General features: G+C 38.4%; 1 protein-coding gene across 1 annotated transcript in view; it reads left to right on the forward strand.

Moving 5' to 3' along the window:
- Positions 1-719: 719 nt before the first annotated feature.
- Positions 720-27,041, forward strand: part of plcxd2 (phosphatidylinositol-specific phospholipase C, X domain containing 2) — a 66,062-nt gene continuing 39,740 nt past the window's right edge. The window contains exon 1 of the mRNA XM_028801049.2: positions 720-1,300. Coding sequence (XP_028656882.2) covers positions 1,195-1,300 — 106 coding nt within the window. The 5' untranslated portion in view covers positions 720-1,194. The remainder of the gene's footprint in view (positions 1,301-27,041) is intronic.

A 27,041-nucleotide genomic window follows, 5' to 3' on the forward strand; every position in this document is an offset into this window, starting at 1 on the left:
TTGTTATACGTGTTATATTTCTTGTATCTTATACCAAGACAGATGTCTTTAACATCTGTCTGGTTAAAATGATGTTTTAGATAGATAGATAGATAGATAGATAGATAGATAGATAGATAGATAGATAGATAGATAGATAGATAGATAGATAGATAGATAGATAGATAGATAGATAGATTGTCCCAAATTGCAAAATTAAAATGAAGCCCAAGAATATTTCCTGCATTGTAGCCAGTTGTGTTAAAGGAGGCTTCAAGTGCCTGAGAAGTAGGAAAAAAAAGATTACTGTATAGTAAATCATTTGTATTTAGAGGTGTCTTCCCCATTCACAGTTAGATGGGCCCTCATAGATCTGGCATGCTGAGTTTATATTATGCATCTAGTTATTTTCTGTGTTATGTTATTATGTTCTCTTTGTCACTTTCTACATTTTCTTCCAGGTCTTCTGGTTTCCCTTTCACATACCCAAGATGTATATCTTAGGCGAACTGGTAAATCGTTTTTTGGCTCCTGCCTTACACCCCGTACTTTCAGGTATTGACTGTATCCCTTCATGGCCCTGACTTGAATTAAGCAGGTTTGAGAGTATAAAATTATGCTTCTTGTTACATTTAACTTTTCTCATTAACATATAGCATAAAAGAAATTAGATTAAGAAAACTAAAGTCCATAGATTCTGCAAATCTTCATCATATTCTACCATTATTTTTCAACACATGGTCCTGGCCGTCCCTAAACCTCTTTTCCTCGAGTTTTTCTCGGGAGCTCCGTGTGAGACACCAGCTATCGGGCGGCACGGCGAGCATCGCGCACCTGTAACATCGACTCCCCCCGACACCCACAGTTCAGTAAAGGCGTTTAGCACAAATGTGACGTTTGGCACCAAGAAAGCCTCTTCTTTCTCTGACCGGATTGGTTGCGATCTCAAGTCATCTTAGACCTTACAGGTTTCTAAATTTGATCTCGCGGATAAGGAGTGTAATTTCAGACTAAAGAGGATTATCGTTAAGCGAGCGTGAGCACGAGCGCCGGGCGGCAGACAGCGGCGCGGTCACCTTGTGCTTGAAGTGTGTCGCGGTGATGCGGGCGCGGCCGAGCGGGCAGCGGAGAGTCACTTCGTTTCGCAGTTGGCAGTTCAAGGATGAGGTTCCGATGTATTTCCCGAGACTCGGCTAACTAAGCCCTGCCTGGGGAATGAGGGCAATGGCAGAAAGAAGTGGCTTGGGCTCCAATGCGGACTGGATGGGCTCCCTGCCCTCTTCTCTCACCTCTCTGCTGCTCAAACATTTGGCCGTTCCAGGTACGTGCGGCTTCTTTTAGCCTCTCGCTTTTGAATTTCTCTCTTAATCAAAAAAAAACTTTCAAAATTAAAAGAAAATCAAATTCGTTGTATTCTCAAAGAAGCTGTATAGCAGTAATATTTCATTGACAATTTTAAGGGGTTAAAATTATTTGTCTAAACGAGAGGGTAAAAACTAAACCATGGAGAGACTCCGTTACACCTCGCACGTGGGTCTGCGCCTTCATTTGTTTTCTTATATCCGTTTCAATATCTGCTATGCTTATTTTACTCAACAGATGGTGAACAAAGTGCGGTAATTTCTTCAGATTATCTTTTAAATTCAGTTTCTGAATTACCTGCTCGATGCTAATATTTAAGCGTGGACGACCGCACAGCACCGAACTCTGGGGTACAAATCGCCAGTCTGGCCAGTGCCTGCGGCAGGTCCTTACGGGTACAAAGGGTTTGTAAATACAGAGCCTAAGTAAAACTGGCTACAGTAATTTGGCGCAGTCAGAATAATAAAGGAAAAACACACAGGATTTATCATATATATTAACTTTAGTAAACACCTTGTTAGGTAAATTTACAAGTTTAGAGTTGCAGTACAAGTGCTAGTATCAGTAATTTAAAAGAAGGAGCACAGGCTGGTTAAATGACGTTAACACAGGAACATGTTTAGCAAAAAGACCACTTATAAATAATAACTGAAAAACACTGTTCTCAATATACACACAAACTTGAAAAAGGACAAAAAAATAGTCAAAAAAAAATGATGAAACTTGGGGGGGGGGCACAACATCTATATTCCACACTTCCAAAACAAAAACAAAATTATGTTCCACAAATGAAAATCAATGAGATTTCAAGCTGAAGGACACCTTTTATTGGCTAATTAAAAAGATTACAATATGAAAGCTTTCACGGCAGCTAAGACCCCTTCTTCAGGCAAGATGTAATCATTTATTTATTTATTTTTTTACATCTTCCCTGAACAAGGGGTCTTAGCTGCTGTGAAAGCTTTCATATTGTAATCTTTTTAATTAGCCAATAAAAGGTGTCCTTTAGCTTGACATCTCATTGCATCCATAATGGCTAACACGGTGCAACACCTTAGTACTACAAATGATAATCAAAATGCTGATATCAGTCTTACATATATCTTGAAGAATTGTTTTATTATAATGAGAAGGGGAGTTCAAAACATAGATATTCAAACCAGTTCAACACATTTTGATAGAATATGCAGGGAAGAAATTAAATTATATAAATAGTTATATCAAGTGCATAGAACTGGTAAAAAGGTGATTGCTGGGCCACTTTTGTGATCACATTACCATCAACAAGTCCAATTGTATTGTTAACCCCTTAGCAGTCATTAAATGCTGTGCTTGGGGTCACACAGTCACTCGAGGGGGGAACAGAGCTGAACTTGTAGCCTACAGTCCACAATTGTAGTCACTGCATTGCAATATATAGGAAGTAAAAAACAAACAAAAGATGATAATTACACAACATTTTTTATCTTTATTTTATTTTATCTTAAAATGTGCTTTTTTCCACTTTACTTTTTAAATTCCTTCCAATAGTCGCCTAACCTCATTCTGATGTTACATGGCAATCAGAGGTGCTGCTGTAGTACAGGAGAGACGCCATTTATCCGAGTATCTGCCCCTTTTTCTAAACTCACTTTTTCCAGCTCATAGTGGGCAGAGGATCACAGCATCTTTAGGCAAAAAGCAGAAAACAACTGTGAGAAGGGCACCAGTCTAGCACTGAGTTCACCCCCTCATACCCAATCAGTAGTTCATTCACATGCTGGTCTTTGCGAGGAAACCCATGTGCAAGTCATGGAGAAAATGTGCTCCCATTATTGAGACAGAGAACTGAACCTGGTCAGGAGTGTAAACTGTGCCCCCATGCCACCTACATCCCTACATTTCTTTGAATGTATGATCTCTGCTTTGTATTCAGAGTAAACACTATTACCAAAACATGTAAAAATCAGTAAAATCTTGTGTCATTGTCATTTTTGCATTTTGGAGTAGTCAGGGTGTAAGGAGCTGAAGCCTAATTTCGGCAGTATGTAACATACATTGTAAGGCAGGAATCATTGTGTGGTGGGACGCTAAGCCCACTGCAGAACACATTTACTCATACTCAATCAGTTTAGTTTCCCTAAATAACAGAAATGATGACTTAAAAAAAAAAACTGGAAAAAGTGGAGAATTTTTCAAGTATTTTTTCAAATCATGTTCCTAGCACATAGACCAGGGGTGGGCAATGTCGGTCCTGGAGCCACTGCAGCCCTCTGGGACTGACATTGCCCACCCCTGATATAGACAATCCAAGCCCACCTCATGCCCTGAGCCTTCAGTTTAAGCATCTAGCCTGACAGTGAATGAGTCTGTCAGAGAAGGGCAGGAACGCTTTATCCTGATCACATTTAGCGCCACTTCTTACATCTGACACCATCAAAGCAACGCTGACAGTTTGGACTTATAGAAACAAAACAATTATAGATCTGGCTGAGCGTAATTTTTACTTTTAAAATGTTCATTGTTTGTTTTGTCCAGGTTATCTAATTTGTACTTTTGTCCAGTTGACATGGGCATCAGTTAAGTGCTGGGAGGACATGGCAGCCAAGTGTCTAAAGGGATTCCACAAAAAAGAACACATTCTGGAGTTGAAAATCAGCATTATCAGATGGCACTACATTTATGCCCATAACACTATTCACAAATGCCTCATTTGGAAATCCAGCCATCTATCAAGTTTCTAAACAGGCTTAGTGAAGTGTGAGGTCACTGGTCGCTGGCAAGGCAGAATTCGGGACTCTAGTTAGAGTCTCCAGTTAACCTGAAGTGCACTTATTTAGGAAATGGGAGTAAAGAGTATGCCAATATGTGGAGAATCTGCTGACTCAAGACTGGGCTTCAAGTTCAGTGTTCTGGAGCTGTGTTACTGTAACACTAATGGCTGTACCACCCTGTTAGATTCTTTTGTAATAAAATGAGAAATATTCACATAAGAAAAGGGAAAACCAAATCTATTTTTTGGAGACTTTGGTTCATTTTATCATTGCTTTGATGCTGACCAGCCAAACAACAACAACAACAACAATTATTTTTATTGCACATTTTCATACAAATAATGTAGCTCAAAGTGCTTTACATGATGAAGAAAGAGAAAAAAGACAAAATAAGAATTAAAATTAGGGAACACTAATTAACATAGAATAAAAGTAAGGTCCAATGGCTAGGGAGGACAGAAAAAACAAAAAAAAACTCCAGATGGCTGGAGAAAAAAAATAAAATCTGCAGGGGTTCCAGGCCATGAGACCACCCAGCCCCCTCTAAGCATTCTACCTAACATAAATGACCTCAATCAGTCCTCATGGTATTCAGGGTTGTCATGGAAGGACTTGATGATGACGGTCACATGGACTTCTGGCCTTTAATCCATCAATGTGGGGACATCACGGTGCTTTGATTAGGTGGTGGTGGTACAGGTCGCCACCACAGAAAACTGCCAAACAGCCAAAGAGTCAGCTGATAACGGTGTTTGGGTGCATCCACGTGTTTATTTTTCTAGTCCTCGCTGGTCAGGTTCACATGTTCTTATAGTCCAGTCTAGTGTGGTATTAACTTAACAAGACACAGAATAGAAGACATGTTCACCCACACACACTCTTAAAATGATGGTTCTTTAATGGCATTTTATGGCCTTTTACTGGGTTATGTGGTACCTCGTAGAACCTTTGCTTGACAAAGCAACATTTCATTCTGGGATTGGATGTCTGCATATGAATTTGGTTCTTTGAGCTTTGAAAGACTTCCTAATGTGTAGAAAAACAAAATGAAATTTTTAATGTATGGTAGGCTACCTAGTATGACACTAACAAATAAAAAAAATCTGGACTTAGACTGTGCTATTTTATAAGCAAGAGTCTGTTTCAAATCACGAGCCATTGGTATTTCACAAATCTGGTACTGTTTATTTATGGTTATTTACTGTATGGAGCCTGCTATGGATCTAAATAAATGAAGGTTCTTTCTGGAACATTCATCTGGATTGGTCATTTGGAAACCAAAAATGGTTCCCCTATGGCATCACTCTGAAGAACCCCTCTGGCACCCTTATTTTTAAGAGTGCACTTGCTAATTTTTGAGTCAATTTTTAGCACAATTATTCATACTAGGGTGCAGCTTTTGAAAGTTGGGAACAACTGAACTCTCCACCATTCTGCTTCCCCCCTTAATCAGATTAAATGCTTTAGTTTCTGGATTTCTCACTGAATTTCATATTACTGACCGGTAGTTTTTCCCTTAATTGAAGATTCATTCATTTTTGCCACCTCATGACCATTAGTTGGAACTCACCTTCTTTCAGCGCCTTGTTTTTAAGTAACACACAACAGCTTGATGTGAGCACACCTCACGCCTTTGGACTAGACAATCAGAATGAATGGAGGGGAGGATTATATGAATGTTTTAGATTAAGAGGTGGAGTGGTGCTTAGTGTCACGGCCCAGTGGTTCTAAAGTATAAAACCAATGAAGAGTTTTCTCATCCCCTCTGTGCTATTATTACTTCGTGCATTTTCTTGATTTGTATACAGGGTTATATACAGGGTTTTCAAAAGAATGCATCGGTGTTGGTGGTATTGGGCTCAAGATGGGATCTTAATTCAAGTACACAAATACTCTCAGGCAGTTTAGCATTAGCCGAATGTACATATCTTTATGGCAGACATGTGGAGAATTTGCAAACTCCATCCAACCAGTGATAGGACTGGAAATCAAATCCAGGTCTCTTGAGCTGTGAGGCAGCAGAACTAAACACTACAAGAAAATGCTACCATCTTAAGTAAAGCTTTGACCATTTTAAGGAGCCACTGTGTCCAAATATATTGTCTTGAGGGTCATAGCTTGTGCCAGCAGCACTGGGCACAAAGCGTGAGCCAGCCCAGATCGAGATACCAATCTATCTTAGGCCGCACTCCCACTCATCAATAATAGAGAATTGTTAATCAACCTAATCTACAAATATTTATGCTGTAAGAGGAAAACTGGAGTTCCTGAAGAAAAATTTCACACAGACGGGTTGAGAACATTCAAACTTCACACACAGTGGCTTTAAATACAATCTCCTGAGACTGTGTAGCAGCAGCACTACCTGCTGTGCCACCCTATTTATGCAATCATAGCTGTGCAGTATTTCATGTTGACTCTCTTTTGTGAGTTCTAGGTTTACAATTTTAATTTTTGTTTCTCAATTTTACTATTGACATTATAATGTCTGTAAGGTACACGAATGTTACTCCTCTTTTTAAAAGCAGATTCCAAAGCTTATTCAGATCATAAAGGATGTCAATACAGTCACACCATTATTGCATTATTGTTGCTCAAGCCATCCCTTTCAGAAGAAGTAAAATGTTTTAAGTTTTAAACAGGCTTACTTTGTACACTTTTTGTGTTTTATTACCAGGTACTTTTTTCTAATACACTATAGCCTGATATGTGTCTTTTTGTAGCATTTCCATGTTGGTCCCATGGTTTTCTCTTCACACTCCAAGGCTGCTATTTTGTTGAACTATAAATTGCCCCTGTGAGGGTGAACATGCCTTACAGTAGACAGACATTTTGGCCACTGCTACGTCCATTGCTGCTGTGAGGTTCAGTTTTTGATGTCAATGACCAGGTAAAAATTACTAACGAAAATTAATTGTCTGGTCAAGAAATGGTGCATTGTGCATATTGTGATATTATGTCATTGTAATAATAATTCATACGTATGGCTCTGGGTACAGTCAAGGATTGGTTCCTGACTTATGCCTGATGCTAACAAGATGGGCTCCAGTTTCCATAAACCTAAAATTAGATTTAACAAGTTTATAAAAGGACAGACAGATTGTTCATCGCTCAGCCCAGCTCAGATACCACTCACAGTTTACTATGGCACTCTAACCATGCTGCTGTACCCACATCAGCTTTAAATATAAGATCACTTTAATGATCAGTTCTGAAATGATAGAAAATACTTCAAAATAGTTGAATGATTAAGGTCTGTTTTTCTCATGTAGGGTTGCATAACATTTTTTGGACAACTGTCACTGTCCTGCAGGTTTGAAAAGTTTTCACTACTCGTAAAATCATGGATGATCCTGCAGCATTTCCTGTGTTTGTGTAAGTCTTCTCCAGGGAGATTCATGTCATGTTGTTGGGTGACTCCTGGTGTAAATGAGTGAGACTTATAGACATAGCAGCCATTAGTTCCTGGTTATCACCTGACACTGCTGGTTAGAGTTAAGCACTTCATAACTTTAAAATTAATGAAGCAGATTCAGAAAATGGATGGGTAGGTGGATGGATGGATGGATGGATGGATGGATGGATGGATGGATACCTATAAAAAACAATAAAGCTATACATTCATCCACAAGGGGGTGCTGTTGAATGGAGAATTAAACCATTTCTTGCCAGTCTTAAATATTTCACATCTGTCCAATCATTAAAAAGTCTTCCCTGAACTCAGAGTTTGTTTTTAGCCCCCTAAAGTAGATTGTACATTGGCATAGTGCTGCTCACACACAGTTTCAGCGTCCTCGGGCTCAAGCCCATGCCCATTTCCTGACTGTGTGAAGTTGTGAACGTCCTCCTTGTGTCTTTGTGAGTGTTTCTCATATACCCATAAAGACAGGTGTGTTAGGTTACTTGGTAATTCAAAATTGGATGAGTGGTTGAATAATGGATGAGGAACAGTCAGCCTCAGCAGGCATTTATCTTTGCCTCATCAATTTTGCTATAATTTCATATGCCATATCTCTACTTTTTTGTAACTGACTGCTGACAAGTCCAAGGTTAGTTTCCACATTGTGTCTGATGGCAGTAGAATAGCTGAAATAGACTAATGGGTTTGAAAATGTTAAGTACTGTATTTTTATCTTCATGTTTCCACACCTTATCATGATGCATGTTTACAATTTGGAGAGTCTTCCACGGTTACTGTGTTTTTAAATGCAATTATACATTTACTAATCAAATAATGATGTAACATTATGTAACTTAATATTATTAAACCCACTTTCAGTTCATTTTAAGGTTGCAGGGAACTGGAGGCAGCATTGGGCACAAGGCAGGGACCAAACCTGGATACTGTGGACAGGAGACAAGTCCACCATAGTGTCCACTCACACATACACAGCTAGAAACCCATACTGCAACTCTTTGGATTTTAGGGGAAAACCCAAGGCAACCCAGAAACCATTCACACACCCCAGATAGACAATGACTAGATGAGAGATTTGAACTCAACATGCCGTATCTGTGAGTCAGTAGTTCTGACCATTGTGCTGCAGGTGCTGCTTTGTAATAAGGTAATATTTCTATATAAATTTAAATTCTTTTTCTATTCATTCACAAAGGGCAAACATAAAGAAGTATAATGCAATAAGCAGTGTGAGTTCAGTCCTCACCACTTACTCACTGCATTACTATGTGAGTGGAGATTCAGTTCATTTCAGTTTATTTTAGTATAACACTTTTCATTGAGTGCAAGCGTGCAGCGCTGTAAAAAGTTCTCAGGTAAAATACAAAGAGTGAACTTTACAAATGACTAATTACAAAATTAATACACATAAAGACACAGATTTGTTTAAACAGACTAAAAAAAACAAAGTAATTTGATTAACTGATTAATATAAAAGAATCCCAGCAATATCTGTCCATTAATTCATGGTTGGAATATGGCCAGATGATTATGGGGAAGAGGAAAACCAAAACTCTGGTCAGCAGCAGAGATGAAATGTTCTCCTTGTTTGTTCCTGGATATTCGCTACTTTGCCTTCCAAACTTTGATGTTTAAAAGGAATTGGTGAATTTACATTGGCCTTATACTGTATGAGAGGATGCGTCTGAAAGTGCAAGTGTGTCCTGGCACACCCATAGGCTGTGAGATAGAGGTAAAGATAGAGATAGAGATAGAGATAGAGATAGAGATAGAGATAGAGATAAGGATAGGGATAAGGATAGGGATAGGCTTCAGTCACTGCTTGCAAAGATGTCAGAGTAACTGGTGCCTCTAAGTGGCTTCATTATGGGCCACCCTGTGATGGGCTAGTGCTCTGAACAGAACTGGTTTTTGCCTTAAACCTGATTAGACAAATAGGTGAACATTTTCCAGGAATTGTTGTATCGACTAATAGATGATTGTGTTTTCTACTAATTAAAATGAAGCTACATATTTGAGCACATTGTTGATGCCATAGAGTGGAAGCCTGCTGTGTGTTGCTTGGACATGTAATTGAAAAATTCACTGTACACAATACTGCTTCTACTAGTACCACTATTACTACTACTAGATCTACAACCATTACTCAGAGCTCAAATATTAAAATAAACATGGAAAATTATATTGGGCACTATTCTTATAAGTTACACTCACCAAAGAATAATTTAGTAATTTAAAAATAATAATAAATTAATAATGATAATTTAGTACCACATTGTCCTAATAGAAAAGCTTCAATAATTCTGGTTTTATTTAAATTAAAGATCTTAGTCAGATTATGAGAGTGCCAAAAGGAGTGAAGTCTCCTCTACCAGAGTTAAACTGATGCTCACCAGTGTGTCTGTGGTCCCAGTGGGGGCAAAGTGCTGCCAGTGACCCTGGCCATCTCATTGTGTCATTAATGCAAAGTTGTGTCTATTGTCTTCTAACGAGGGGACAAAAATCATTTATTGTTAATGTTTCAGTGGTAAGAGAGCTGCAGCTGTCACTCTCCTCAATCTGTGGTCTAGCTCACCTAAATAATATTTTAAATGCCACTGAGATGTGGTCCTGAGCTTTGTAAGTAGAAAATTAATAAGTTTCACAAACCACAATAAACAGCCACATTCGAGATAAACTAAAATAGGTATTTGTTAATGGAAGCAAAAATGTATTTGTGACAGATAGATAAACCATCGGGCTAGACACGTTATGAGGTGAGCCTGTGAACAATATATATATAATTTATATATTTCACGGAAAAAGCAGCAGAGGGGAGGTATGACTATCTGGAAGGAAGCCCTGGGTGAGGGTAAGGTCACTCCTGCTGAGCAACGGATTGTGGCATGTGTGGCTGATTGTTTTAACAAAAGGATGCTGACAGTAATTTTATTCTTGATTTTAGCTAATTTATTTATTGGGAATTTAACCTTCATAAACGACAACTGTTTTATTAGATTATTTAGATAGATAGATAGATAGATAGATAGATAGATAGATAGATAGATAGATAGATAGATAGATAGATAGATAGATAGATAGATAGATAGATAGATAGATAGATAGATAGATATGTATACACATACGGTGGGCAAACATAGGTTTACAGTTTTGAGCATGCAAGGCAGACAATTTAAGCACTTACAAGATTGTACCTAAGTGCACTGTGCCATTGTAACAGTATATATATTGGGAAAGCTAGGGAGTGCCACTGAGCCTCAAACTCCAAACACGAACATATAAACAAGACCCATGTTCAAAATATCTGGTACAAACAGTTAAACAGGTGTCTCATCTTCTTTCTGTCTCTTTCTTTCTACACACTACTACTCCTCCAAAGCAACTCCAGCTCACCTGGGCAAGGCAGTGGGGTTTCTTTTATGGAGGATCCAGAAGTACATCTGGTGCCAGGACTTTGTCTGTTGGAAGTACTTCCGGGCCATAAGAAAGTCCCAAATAGTAGGGAGTGTAACTCCCTGCAGCACCCCTTAGTAGCACCCACAGACACCAGCAGGGCTGCGTTTCTGGTTTACAATTCCCAGCATTCCCTGTTGGTGTCTGAATGGGTACAGATATCCAGGGCTGCTGCCATCTAGTGTTCGGTTGTATACAATAAGCAGCATGTTTTGTGCATCCCGTCCAGGTAAGGACCCCAAATCAACTCCAGCGGGGATACCGGTCTCTAAAATATATATATATTTGTAGCTAGTAATCCACGAAGGGAGAAAATGAACCATGTGTCTTTAAATAGTTTTTTATTCCTAAACTTGCGATACACCACTGTGATAGGGAAGGGTGTGCCAATTATCGGAAAGTACTGTGCGCATCCTCTCCAAATCAGGCATAGAAAAAGCACATAAACCTGCAAACACTCTGTGGACTGTTCTTTTTAATGCCAAAAGCAAGAAATCTGCATCAGAGACATGTAATCCAGTATACAGTACACCATGCAGTGCATGCCCAGCTACTGTATATACATGGATCAAACATCTAAAACACTCACAGCACACATTCAAGAACATTGCAAGGCTGTCAGAAGGGAAGACCCGCGATCGCTGAAATACACACATACAGTATAACTTCAACTGGACACACCTTTAACTGGGACACGGTGCAACGCCACTGACAGACATTCAGACTTGAACCCAGAATATGCAGGTTTAAAAAGAAGAACATCTGAATATGACCAACACCCTCTGAACCCCACCTTATTGATTAACCTCTGTTTTGCAACCCCACTCCTCATTTGCAATATATTACCTATATATATATATATATATATATATATATATATATATATATATATATATATATATATATATGTATCTACTCTATGTACAGTATATATATAAAAAATCCTAAGCCTAAAAGTGCTTTACTTCGGACTTATTTTAAAACCTACATATATATGTTTGGCATCATTCTTTTCAGAATTTAAAAGAATTCCTGCCTTGCGCCCTGTGTTGGCTGGGATTGGCTCCAGCAGACCCCCGCGACCCTGTAGTTAGGATATAGCGGGTTGGATAATGGATGGATGGATGGATGTTAGATTTTCAGATTTTTATTCTGTTTTTAAATTATAAACTAAAAAATATCAAGAACAAGATGAGACTTTGTGCCAAGAGATTTAACCACGCCTGGGGCTGGAAATACTGTAAAATACAAAGAGTAGGACAGCTGCTGTACAGGCTTTTAAATGTTCGAAGTTCCATGCGAGATGCAGATCATGCGGCCCGGCAGCAGCAGCAAGCCAGCAGCTGATCAAGCAAACAGGAGGTTAAAAAAAAAAACTGCATTTGTTTCCCATTGTATCACCATTTAAGAGGTGGTTTCAGATTAACGACCATGTCTCCTTAGGATGCATTCAACCCCTCTCTTCACAATGCGAGTGGCAGAGACGTGAAGTGGCTAGTGCATAGAGCAGAGCAGGCCAGGGGTTGGCGAGTGAATATATATTGGTGCTAAACATACTGTTTGGGACAAAGACACATTTTTGCTTGATTTACCCCTCTGCTCCACAGTTTAAACTTACAAATGAAACAATTCAGACATGATTAAAGTGCACCTGCAGACTTTCATTTAATGGTATTTGCATACACTTCAGTCACAGCATGTACAAATGTCAACACATTTTATACATTTTACCCCCATTTCAGGGCACCATAATGTTTGAGACAATTGGTGCCATAAATGTTTCTGATTCCTCAGGTGTGTTTCATTGCTTCATTAGTGCAGACATAAGATATCTAGGCTTGCTTCTACCCTTTGGAGTCTGTAGTTGTTATTATTCAATATGAGAACAAGAGCTGTGCCAATAAAAACAAAGAAGCCATTATGAGGAAACAAGAAACATGAATCAAACAATTTCAGACATCAGTGTCTGAAATATCATTAAGAAGAAAGAACACACTGGTGAGCTCAGTAATTACAAAGGGGCTGGTAGGCCAAAGATGACCTCCACTGCTGATGACAGAAGAATCCTCACTCTGGTAAAGAAGAAGCCCCACAGATCTGCCCGACAGATTCAGGAGGCAGATTTGTATGATTCAGAGACTTCACAAACAGAAATACAGAGGCCATCCTGTACTTAAAAGAGGCCTGCAGAATTCTGGAAAGAGGTCTTGTGGACAGATGAGACAAAGATGAACCTGTATGAGAGTGATGGCAAGAGCAAAGTGTGGAGATGAAAAGAAACTGCTCAAGACCCAAAGCATACCAGCTCATCCGTTAAACATGGTGGCGAGGGTCTTATGGCTTGGTCATGTACTTGTAAATGTGCACCACAGGGTAAAAATCTAATTTTTTATTGTAGTCCCAGCAACATCTGGTGCATGGTGGGAACCAGCTATGAGCAGTATGCCATTCTATTACCAGGCCCAATCATGCACACACTCCCAATGTGCCAGTTTTTTTTTAGCTAATTCCTTGCATTAGAGAAAGTTTTTTTGCTATTGACTTTTCAGACAGGCATGGATATCAGGATGGATTCTGAGACCCTGTGTCAGTAACCAGGGAAAAACAGGTTTGGGAAATGAAGGGATGGAGGGTTGAATCATGGATGAGGGATATTTAACCTCAGCAGGCATTTATTTTAGTCTTTTCTATTATGCTATAATTACATTGGCCATAAATCAGCTCTTCCATTTTGCTTGATTACATCACTGATTTATTACCTTGCAGCCTTTAGTTCTATTCTGGTCATCATTTTTTTCTTTTCACTTTAATTCATTTCTTTTATGTGCAGTGCAGTATTCTGCCTTGTTCAAATTAACAATTAGAAAAAACATCAAGACAGATTCATATAGATAGTATGTGAAGAACAACATTTGTTGTGCTTTTATGGTGTTCATGGTTTTAGGCTGATGCATCCAATCCTTAAAACCCAGCAAATCACCTTACCGTGTGTTAATGAGCCTTATGGATATATCACTTCGTTGGCCTGTTTAACTTGAGTAACATTCAGCACAGTTCCCATAACCTGCGGTGCTCTAATCCAAAGGCTTCCACGTTATCCTAAGATCTAATAAAAAACTCTTTACAAATTGTTGCTTAATTTTTCTTCCATCCCCAGTTCAATACATTGTATTTTGTGAGTAAATTATTTAAATCCATCTTTCCTCCCATCCATTTTTTGACCTGCTGTCTCAAAAGAGTTTTTGTGAGACGTAGTCAGTTGGGAGTGCAGCCTGACCCAATATTCAGTGGTTCAGGTTATGGTTATGAACTAGACTGGTTTGTATAAGGGGCCGCTTAGACAAATGTGTTGGAGATCTGGATCACTTGTGCCTGTGTTTATCATAGGGTGCAGAGGTTTTCTCGATTCTAGTAGTATAGCCTAGTGTGAAGGTGATCCATGATCTCAGATACCATTCCAATCTTGCCCCAGACATGACCCCTAGATGGATAGTAAACAACTGTTCCATGCAATGAGTATATAGACCTGGAGTTTGGAAATATTGAAGGTCTCTTTTAGGAAAGAACAATGGCTAAACAATTGACTATTAGAGAGGGCAATAGAGACAAACAGAGAAAGAAAGCAATGTGAGGGGTCCCAGTAGAAAAAAAGGTTTTATCAACAGTTATTGTACCCATTAAATCATCCATGAGTCTTGTGTGTCATGTTTGATAACTAGCCTCTGTCTTACAAAATACAGAGAATGCAGGTCATTTATCTCATAACTGGAGTGAACGTGTGTTGTCTTAGTAGGCCGCAGTCTGTTACAATAAATACTTGCCTCATCTTAGGACATCTTTGTAGCAACCAATTTATCACCCTTTACTTCGATCTTTAGATTTTAGAAGAAATAAATAAATGCAGTGTGCAATAAAATACATGTTTTTGGGATTGAAAATATTTTAATTGTAAAATGTGTGCTAAGTAATACGCAATTTTAACATCTCCAATGGTATAAATAGCCCACAGTTTCATAAATAATGTGGCACTAGAGAGTCATACGTTATATTATTGATTAAAATATGGAGTGACATTTAATGGAGAGTACTTGTCTGTGGAGCAAAAGTCTTGTCTGCGGCACGAGGAAGTTTCTTTTCGTTATCAAGGCTGTTAAGACTTTCCCGCCTGCTATATCCAAAGTGGTCAGCTGCTGTTTGTAATTCAAAAACAGTTGAGTCATAATTGACTGAGACTTCACTGAGGCTTCTCTGAAGTCTTTCTTACATTTCTTTGAAAAGGTAATTACATTCTGCTACTATATCTGAATAAAAATAGACGAGGCTTAACTGGGTGTTAGTTGAAGTTAAATTTACTGTTTGGTTGCCTTCCCTGCATCTTATCTTAGAAGGGGTTCCATGCAAAAATCAGCTGCTTTCTTCTGTTGTTTCTAATGTTAAAATGTTAAGGCTTAGTTAAGGCCCAGTACAACTTGTTTTTCTTTGAAACCTGCCTTTTAATGGTTCACTTAACTTCATTTCATGCAAATATGTTCTGTTAGCTTACATTGGGGGTCAATCTGTTGGCATTCCTATTATAACTGTTCGGGTGGAAGAGTTAACTACAACAACACTACGAAACGTTTTTTATTGGAGATCAGTAGTGATGGGAAAATGAAGCCTCATGAAGCTTTTAGGCTTTCTTGCTATTTGTGCAGAAAAAGATTCAAAGCCTCAGCCCCAGTGTGGTGGTTAACTGAGGTCAAGGCAAGCTCTCAAGAGCGCAAGTGAAGCAGCACTCACTGTTTCAGTCTCATGTCACCAGTAAAAGGTCAGAAAAGTCTGTGTTCATTTAATTCTGCTAAGGTCCTTGTCCATTTATACTATTTAACTTTTGAACACCATTTTCCGCTGTTAGTCGCCATCTGTCACCAAAGCTCTCCAAATCTGTCTCTCCTCACAACCCAACATTGTTGAATAAGAATGATGCATTTTATATAGGCTACCTGTTAATTTAGCGCCAAAGCTGTCAAACTGATGAAACGCTGTCAAACCAATAAAGCGCACTTGAAGCACTGATGACGTTCAAAGCTTCAAACGTCACGGGTCACATGACAGTGGTGTTTTCACACAAGCTTCAACACTGTGATTCGACTCACTATGCTTCAGATTGATTGACACAAGCTTCGATGCTTCGGTATCATTTTCCCATCTCTAGAGGTCAGCCTAGCTCATCAATTTCTGTTCAGATAACCTTCTAACGAGCACTTTTACGTGTTTATGATTATCTGTGTGAAGAAACGCTGTTCATGTTCAAAACTTACTCTGATCCATCTTCTGTCTGCATGTCATGCTCTCATTAGAATTATCGTTTAAAAGTCAATTTGACATTCATCCTACTAATATCTTCATGATATAAAACACTGCTATCAAGCCAGCTCTTAATGTTTAGTTGTTTTAAGCTGACAAGATCCTACATCTTTTATCTCTACTTGTAACTCATATTCTGCAGTCCGGGAATCAGCCTATCACTGCCTCTCCAGATTTTCTCTTGTGGTGGTATATCTTTTTTTTAATATGGCGATCAAAACAATATAAATACAGCTGTGACAAGCCATTACAACTACTAAAGGCCACGTCATATTACAACACTTGTCCAGCAATTTTCAGTTTCAGACCTCATTTACATAATCTTAGCAAGTAGGATGTAATTCTACAATCCACAATCAGCAATCATGTAGTTTGACATCCCCAGCAACTCAGTCCAGCCAGTCTACAACACACCCTGACAAAATCAAATCACAAGGACGGGCTGTGTGTGCAGTAGAGCCAACAACCATTGAGTGCTCACCTATAAGGAACACCTCACCATCAAGTCCTTCCATGAGAACCCTGAATACAATGAGGACTGATCATTTATGTTAGGTAGAATGCCTAGAGGGTGCTGGGCGGTCTCGTGGCCTTGGAACCCCTGCAGATTTTATTTTTTCTCCAGCCGTCTGGAGTTTTTTTGTTTTTTCTGTCCTCCCTGGCCATTGGACCTTACTTTTATTCTATGTTAATTAGTGTTCTCTTATTTTATTTTATACTTTGTCTTTTTGTCTTTTTCTTCATCATGTAAAGCACTGTGAGCTACATTATTTGTATGAAAATGTGCTATATAAATAAATGTTGTTGTTGTTGGATCTTGAATCTGATCTGATAAACAGATAAAAGAGACTCATCTGTCTGATACTGAGTGTTTTACATACCACGACAGAATGAAAAAAAAAGAAAAAAAGGATCAAGATTGCAGTTGAACTCGTCTTACCTGTAAAACCTTCACACAGGCACCAGTTCTGCCACGCAACACGTTTTTGGGTGAAAAAGAGGTGAGTTTGTGATACTTTATAAAAAAGAAACTGTGCTGGAAAGTCATTAAGCGGTCGTCTAATTTAATATATCCTTTTAGTTCTCGTAATTTGACTTTGTCAGATGACGAGATCAGAAACTGTTGACATCAAGTTTGACATCCCCTAAAACTAGAAGATGTATAATGTGACATCAGCTCAAGTGTTTCTCATATGTTGTGTCTTCAAATTTCTAAACGTTCCCTACCACCATCATCACCACTGTGTAATTATTTTAACATTTTTCTTCCTATTTGTTCAATTTACATTAAACGGTATGTGGCACATATCTTGCCAATAATAAGTGCTGTCCAGATCCATCTGTAATGCTTTTGTATGGCAAAGATATATGTCATTCTACGTAATTCAGTGTAATTTTCAAACTTATTACTTAGTTACAGATTTTTTATTTAAATTCAAAAGAACAGAGGCTTTAGAAGTGATCCAGAGGAACATCACTTGTAACATCACTCAATTCGGAAAATATTCCTCATACTATACCTTACTATTTCTAACATTTAAGACAATTTTACATCCTTCTGCACAGAGCACCTCTCTCATTAAATGCTGTCAATGCTTTCTCATAAAATTCAAGCACTTTAGTTGAACAAAGTCTATGCAGTGTAAAAGAAACAGATGACAATGATAAAGAGTTGGGGTACCAGGCAGGTCACGCAGTTTAATTGGTTTTGAAAAATAAACAAAATACATGGAATTATTGCAGAGTCTTTATTGCAGACGCCAGCTCAGAACAGAACTGTCAAAGATGGCGGGGCTTCCGGTTTTGGGTTCAACTGGTGCAGCGGTAGCACTGCTGCTTTGCAGTAAGGAGATTGCAGGTGTGCTTCCTGCATCCCCCCTGTGTGGAGAACGCTTTGAGTAGTGAGAAAAGCACTATATAAATGTAAAGAGTTATTATTTTTATTATTATTATTATTATTATTATTATTACTACTAGGAAGAAACATGTCCAGGTGTACAGACAACGGAAATGATATCAGAGGTGTTATAGCCATCAATCATCCATTCTGCAGAGGGAGGAAGAGGTAAAGACATTAGGACACAGCACCACCTCCTGGAGCGGCAGTAGAATTACAGTCACTAGAGGCCATCAGCTGTCCCCTATATTCACACACATGAAAGAAGTATGTTGTACAATTCTTTAATATTTACTTCTATTAATATTCCCACTATAAAATTTAAGCTAACGTTTCAGTAGTTACTAGAACCACATTGATCCCCTTTTTTATTTAATGGAATAACATTTGCTAACTTTCACTTTTTTCAATCAAAATTTCTCTCAGCATGCAATGATTTTTCAAAAATGTGGTTAGTTTATATACATCCATCCATTATCCAACCCGCTATATCCTAACACAGGGCCACATGGGTCTGCTGGAGCCAGTCCCAGCCAATACAGGGCATAAGGCAGGAACACACCCCGGGCAGGGTGCTAGCCCACAACAGGGCACACACACACACACACACACATACACACCAAGCACACACTAGGGCCAATTTAGGATCGCCAATGCACCTAACCTGCATGTCTTTGGACTGTGGGAGGAAACCGGAGTACCCAGAGGAAACCCAGACAGACACGGGGAGAACATGCAAACTCCACGCAGGGAGGACCCGAGAAGCAAACCCAGGTCTCCTAACTGTGAGGCAGCAGCACTACCCATTGCATCACCGTGCCGCCCTAGTTTATATACAGTATATCTAAATTACTAGTTTTCATAAGCACTCTTGAATAAATTCTACTTGGTCTGGGCAGCGAATTTATGTATGTGCCTTATGGTAGCTAAGCTTTTATTTTAATCAGGAATATGCACATGACAAATTCAAGGTATCCAGTTGTGACAAATTCCAGTACATCTAACTGTACGAATGGCCCTTCCTACAGTATGTGTTCCATAGACTGAGAGCTTGCAAACTTGTCTTTTTTCTTGCATTGTGGTGAATGTAGACAATCTAAAGAAGTCCCACCTAAATGAAAAGTCAGTTATTCAAAAGGACATATAAAGAATACATAAAAAGTCATATATGCAAAATCCATTTTCAGACTTATACAAGTCTGGAGTGTAACCTGGCAGCAGTGAATGAAAGGCAGGAAACAACCCCTGACAGGGCCCTTGCAGTGAATGAAGTTAGTAATGTTAGAGTATTTAATGGTCTTCACAGGCATTTGTCAGACAACAAATAGACCTCCACAGTAGCTAACCTGATGTTATTTAAATGAGATGTTACTGATGAATCAGTTATTGTGAAGTGCCAACTCAGTGTGCTGTTTTACCTCCCTACACATTCCCACTATGCCAGGACATTTACCTGGGAGTGAGAATAACAGAGCTCTCTTTGTTCCAATAAAGAATTGTTTCTCTGCAATGACCTCAGAGTCTCCCAAACAAGATTATGCTGTCCCACAATTGGATTTGTGCCAGTTGGTTACTCGAAACAAAAGGGCTTTTCAGATTCAAGGAGATTTACATGATTACATAGGATGAAAGGGGGGTAAAACTGACATCCAGATGAACCAAACATTATTGTGTGTTGCTCTTAAAATGACTGACTTATCAATTGCTCCTAGCAATGAACAAACACATACCATTGGGGGAGAAATTCTACATAAAGCCTTTTGCCACTAGGATAGGTTGCAGCTCCCCAACAAAATGAACAGGAAAAAAAGGATTTTTTTTTGTAGTGACAGAGTTTGCTGCATGTCTAGTTTTATTCCTGGGTACAGACAAAGTGTAAATAATATTCTCTATTTAAACAGGCAGGTAAACACTGGCAAGAGCAAATATTGTATGGTGCAAGAATAACATTCACATCATGGACAGGTCTAAAACAGATTTTTAATACATTAACAACTAAAGGTCATACATTGAGAAGACCCAAGAAGATGACTTTCAAATAAGATTCAATTCAGTGCAATTCAAGTTAACTGTCCCAAGAGGGAAATTTGATTTGCTAGCATGTTTTAAAGAGAGGCCACACCACATCATTAAAAACAAATCACCAAGGCTCAGCCACCAAACATAAACTGTGGACATATAAATAAAATATAGCAGTAAATGTAATATTTATAATATAACATCAGATTTGACATATCGATATACAGCATATAAAACTTTACAGCCATTGACTGATCTGGACCAGATTGTGCACAGTTGCTCTCTAGGAACATGCGGACAAAATAGACTACTTTGAAACCCAAAATTTTGACCCGATTTTTTAAAAAAAATTTTAAGCAGACTAAACGACCAGAACTTCCTTACCCAGGCAATGTCACATGGTGCTTCTGTTTACCATAATGTAAAAAGGCCAGTGTTGTGCAAGTTCACACCTCACAAGAACTAGCTCAAAATTCACAAGGATTAAAATGAATAAATTCACATTCATAATTCACCATTTCAATTTTGAACTACAGTAGTTCATGTTCAGTTCATTTTGTATTTTTTAAGGAATGAGAATAAATGACCCATGAGTTTACTTTATTCAATTTTGCATGCCTTATATTAGGCTATTACAGTGTTCTTGAATAAAATACAATAATTATGAAGACATTTTTATTTAAATACAGTTTATTGAGTTATACCCAGCATCAAACACGTATAACCATATATGCTAATATCCTCCTGGTCAAAAAAGAAATTAAATATATGCAAGTATACATATAAATTACCACTCTGTTTCCAACTGTGTGACACAAATGGTGACTGTGGAACCAGCGTGTAGGTGAACTAACCTATTATGCTGCTGGTCAAATTTGCGTCACATATTGCATGTCCAATGGGAAAAAATATAAAGTGGTCTCATGAGTTACAATGTTTTCCTAAAAGTGAAAGCAGAGCTTCACCACGTGATTAAGCAGGCAGTCACAGACAGTGCCTATCTGATTTTATGGTATTTTTTACTCATACAAATAATTGGCAAAAAATTTGTACTAAATAAATATTTGTAAAAATCCACTATGTGTGCTTATCTGAATACCGTATTCAGATTTGGCTCCACCCCTACATTAAGGAGACTAAACCAGATCCAGACTGTCACATAAAACTGAACTAGCTCATCTTCAAGTTCTTCACTCGCAAATACATTACATTAAGTTCACTGTTCTTAGAAAAATCAGCTTGTTCAATGAACGCGCTCTTTTAAACTAGTTCATGCACAACACTGAAAAAGGTGTATCATGCGCTTTTGCAATGGCGTGTTGGGTGAGGCTTGACTGAGAGTGGAAGTGCAGCGCAATATAAAGAAGAATTAAAGGGTTGTTGTTTAAACTCCTAATTTGTTGCCTTTTCTTAATAATTAAAGCACTATGAACTGCTCACCTTGACCAGATACTACGAGTCAGAAATGGCAGCATTCATAGTTACAACTCAGCAAAGAGATACCACAATTCTGGAATCCGATCAGACACAAAAAGAACAAATTCTTGACTCAGAAGAAACACTGAAGGAGAGGTAGTGTGGATGACAGATATGACCGATAGAAATAACAGGATCACCATTTAAAAAACACATAAACCTTTGGTTTCTTTCCTTCTCCCATTCTACAAATGGATCACAAAATGGCACTTCGACTAGTTACATATAAAAATTAAACCAATATTAAGAATTGACTACTGATTGGCCTGAATGATAACTGAACAGCCATGATTTTTAAGCCAGTGAATGTTTATTAAAGTAAAACTTTAATGGATGGATGGATGGATGGATGGATGGATGGATGGATGGATGGATGGATGGATGGATGGATGGATGGATGAGTATTTCATCTGGTTCATTTTTATCCTGGACACCTGACTTGAACCTGATCCAAACAAACAGAATTGTCAATGTATTCGGTGAGTTTTCTCTGAGAGCATACGCTCTGTTTTCCACAGTGCTTACTTATTAAATAAGTCTGTCAGATATGAAGCCTTGCTATTTTAGAGTTCTACTTTACAATTTGATTTATTCTGTTTTTGATGCAAACGTTAAGATTTCCAAATCAAGCAAGAAGAATATAAGTGCAGACAGACTCAATACTTGATTTGCAAAAAGTGACATAATGTTCAAATTCACATTAAATGACTCAGCTTCCTTACACAGTATACGCACTGCTGGTCCTTTTGTCGATTATTTCTGTGTTTTGATTAAAAGTCAGCTTTGAATCTGTTCTGAGACATTCATAACTTTCTACAATCTCCAATGCCTGGTCATTTCTAGTGGGGAAATGGTGTTTCTTCTGAAATCAGTTATTAGTTCTCTTATTTCACATGTTGAAGTTTCCTTAGGTTTTGGTTAAATTGTATAAAAGACTCAACACAACAGTTAGCAAAATCATCTATCAGACCATGACTTGTTTAATTCTTATTAATTAGTTTAATTAAAGTTGGTGTTAAACCCATAAACGCGAATATTGTTGTTAAATTTTAGCTGATGCTGGCCAGTCAGAGTTTTAACGCCTTACCAGGAAGAGCTCAATTTATGTGTGGACAATCTTATAATGATGTTTAGCTTTTTTAGTCCCAGGCTTTAAATTCCTCTGTGCAGAATGTGTGCCTTTAGTATTACCTTGTCTAAAAGCAATTTTCTTTTTATATGATGATAACATTATGAATTTGTTCACCCAGGGTTTGTTGTTGGGATAGACCTTAATGGTTTAAAGTTGGGATAAGCATGTCTTTACAAAAAGAAAGTTAATCTAAATCTCCCTGCATATCCCTAAACACATCCCAACCTATACATTGAAAGCATCCTTGTAGGTGTTACATAGAATCATCACTCCAGAGCTTAATTGTCTTTTTATATATTTTTCTCTTTACAAGGTTCTTTTGTAAATGGGGAGAAGGTAAAGCCAACTGTGATCAGAAGAGCCTAGTGGTGGTTTGGCTATCAATTTGTTGATACTCTTAAATGTCCTGTAGCAAAGATCAAGAGTTTTATTGTTCTTTGTTGGCCAGATTACATGATGACTGAAGTCTCCAAGAAGGAAATGTGGAGCATTTAGTTAGAAAAACCTGCAAGCTCTGTAGCACATTATTAGTTGCCTGTGTTGCAACAGTAGGGGGTTCTTTAGGATTAAATAACAACTGTAAGAAATATTTGTGGAAATACATGAGGCAATTAGAACAGTCAAAGAGCAGCTCAATATCTGCAGAAAATACTGTTTTTCTTATTGTTATTTATTTACAATAATTCAAAATGGGTGGGAAAATCACAGTGTGGATCTACTGCTCTGCAACTGTGTCTTATCTACTTATCACTGAGGAAACTACGACTTTAGAGTCATTCCAAAATATTCCACAAAGACCATTAGGCCCTCTGGCTATGAGCTAATGTTCAGCCAGAAGTGGGTTCACTAGCATGGCAATGGTTTTACAGATTCCAAGAAAAGTTTCAAAGAATGAATTAAGAAGAGGAAACTTGGTGCTTTCAAATGGCTGAGGTGAAGTCGGATCTCAGACCAATAGCAATGCTTTGTCAAAACCATTCTGTGGAGAAAACCAGTGTCAGGGATGTATGTGGAGTGACTGCCCTTGGGTGCTGCAGCTATTTGGGTTATAGGGGAAATGAAAGACTCCTGCTTGCCTGTAGCATTTGTTTGCTTCAACCTGCTCATTTATTTGGCCCACACTTTGAGTTTGTCTTCTAGTAGCAATAAAAATGTTTTGTTTCGCATTTTAAACTCATGGTCTAGGTTAATTCATGGTTCTGTTAATGATTTAGGTATTGGTTTTTCTCCTAGCTTTAATATTGATTTTGAAAAACAGAATTAATGATAAGAAGGACTTTCCAGCTTTTGTCCTCTATTTTGTATTAAAGTATTTATATTTTGGATACTTCCTTTGGCTCAGTTTTTATGAATTTATTTCATTTGATGCTGTATTTCTTTATTTTCCTTTTCCTTTCTTTAAAGTTTTTAATTTGTTTAAACAAGGTAAGTATTTGTTTTGCTTTGTACGTCTTGTTTAATTTCCTGAACTAGGATCTGGTTATTTTGATGCATTAATTTTACCTATTCAATTTATTTATTTTAATTTAATTACTCTTTCATAAATTCAATTAAATAATCTATTAGTACTTTTTATGAGTTTCAGAGAGTTTTTTAGGCTTTTCCTTGTGTAATCATTCATAACAACACACACACATCTCACGAAAGGCAGATGAAGAGATAGAACTCCAATTTTATAAGTGACAGGGTATTTAAGGCGGAACGGTGGCGCAGTGGGTAGCGCTGCTGCCTCGCAGTTAGGAGACCTGGGTTCGCTCCCTCCGTGGGTTTCCTCTGGGTACTCCAGTTTCCTCCCACAGTCCAAAGACATGCAGGTTAGGTGCATTGGTGATTCTAAATTGTCCCTAGTGTGTGCTTGGTGTGTGTGTGTGTGTGTGTGTGCGCTCCCTGCAGGGCTGGCGCCCTGCCCGGGGTTTGTTTCCTGCCTTGCGCCCTGTGTTGGCTGGGATTGGCTCCAGCAGACCCCCATGACCCTGTAGTTAGGATATAATAGGTTGGATAATGGATGGAGGGTATTTAAGCAGTGTCATTGGGATGGGTGGACTTCAGAGGCTTAAGCCAATGATCTGTTGTGCTTAATCTCTGATGTTTTCATCCATTTTTAATGTAGTGTAATGTATTTATTTAACAAATTGACCCCTCTCCCCTGCTCTTCTCTTTTATATATACAAATCTTAATGCGCGTAGAAGATTGTCTCCCATTTGTTTTATTTTACATATGTATAGTATGTGGAGCAAAAGAAACGACTGCAGTCGTGTTGGGGAAATGCCCCATATAATGTCCGTTGGACAGGTCAAACAAAAATCAAAACAAGAGGTTCAAAATATACATCTGACACACGGCACAGGGATGCAGGGTTATTTATACAAAAACAAAATGGGGACAGGAAATGAAAACAAAGGATGTGACGTCTTCGAAGAGGGACCGGAAGTGACGTCATCTATTAGGGAACGGGAGCGGAAGTGTAGCTGCGGCCATTTTGAGTGCTGGAACAGGTAAGGGCGGTTTATTTTTCTTCCTTTCGGCTGAGAAAAAAGAGAGAGAAGCATTAGTACCGTTCAACAACCCTTTATCTCGTGATGCTTTCCTTACCTTAGGGCTTGTTGGCTGCCTCCGAATCACGCGTATATGACAAGTAAGAGGAGGCTAAGACCCTGATATTGTGAAATTCTGAAAACAGCTAATTATAAGGGGTTTTGGGCTATATTCAATGGCAGCTCTACCTGTGTAAGATGCATCTTATAACACCATTATCCTTTGTGGAAGGCACATTGGCCTAACTCCATTAGTGGAAACATTAGTGGAAACAGACATATTTCTCTGTTTATCTGACAAAACAGTCAAAATCATGGTGGTTACAGAGGTTCATCATTGGCTGTAGGAGACTATTTCTGTACATCAATGTAGTTTGCAATTCTTTTGATAGAATGTTTAAATACACATTTTTGTATAATTTGGTATTGGACAGATCCAACTTAATAAAGGGAAAAGTGTCTGTGTGTGTGTGTCTGTGTATTGCTGTGTCCATCTGGCTATTATGTCTATTTTGTGTGTGATTCGTTTCTGATGCTCCATCTGTTGAAATTAAAAATGCAATGCATGTTCTTATTACAAATGCTTGTGATGTGCTGTCTGTTGGAATGAAAAATGCAATCCATTTTAATACTACATGCTTTACAAAATACATTTTACACTGCAACATTAACGCTGAATATGCTGAGGTCTCTAATTAACTTCTTTTCTGTTCATTTTATTAGCCCTGTTTTTAAGGATTCAGTCCTCTGAATTGATTCCTTTATTCATTAAATGGCAGCCAAACAGAAATGAGATGTGAAACGAGCCGACAGATGACCAGCAAAACTGGGATTTCAAACTCCAACCAATCTCTTAATGAGAAGCCAATTCTTGCTGTTAAGTAAACTCATTACTTAATTCTATGACTCGTTGCTCCTCTCATTCTGCCACAGCAGACATTTCCCAAACTGTTGATTTTTCTGTTTTCTCTAAGAACAGCTGTCAAATGTTTTGGTGACCTGAGAGATCAACCTTACTGAGACCTTCACCTTTCTTTATTTTCAGATACATTGTAATGGGCACAAGCAAGATGGTCATGTGGCGGCTTGTTTTGTGTCTCATTATTGTTTGGCTACTAATTAAGGAAAAAGAGACAACTAAGGGGCCTGAGTCAAGTTAATTAAAACTAAGGCAAAAGAATTTAATTAGCAGCAAAAACTGGTCACTAGTAAAGAAGATGGTTAGAATGAAAACTTGCAGCCATTGTGGCCCTCCAGGACTGCAGTTTGACACCTGTGATATAGAGTAACGACACACTGCATGTTACACTTGACTTGAGCATTCCTAGTTGTCATCCTCTTTCTCTGTACGTTTACCATTCGTTTGCTCAGAGGTTGATGTGCTTGCTGCTTCCTGAGCAGCTCTTCTTTTCTCCACCGTAGCGGCCCGCTTCTTCTCTTCTTTCGTCGGCATCTTTTCGTGTTAAAACTGATTAAGTCAGTGTTTGTGTTGCAATTACTTAGTGCGTTTTCCTTCATTTTTCACTTACGCTGGCAGTTACGTTTTCAATCTGCCTCAAGAATGATTTGAGATATGAAAAGGTAGGGGAAATGACAGTGAAAATGGTGGGGAATGAGAACGGCACCCGTACGCATGCACTGGCCTGCTGCTCTCTGCCAGAGTTGATTCTA

Source organism: Erpetoichthys calabaricus, chromosome 4 (assembly GCF_900747795.2).
Source record: "Erpetoichthys calabaricus chromosome 4, fErpCal1.3, whole genome shotgun sequence".
In the NCBI taxonomy this organism is placed as follows: Eukaryota; Metazoa; Chordata; class Cladistia; order Polypteriformes; family Polypteridae; genus Erpetoichthys; species Erpetoichthys calabaricus.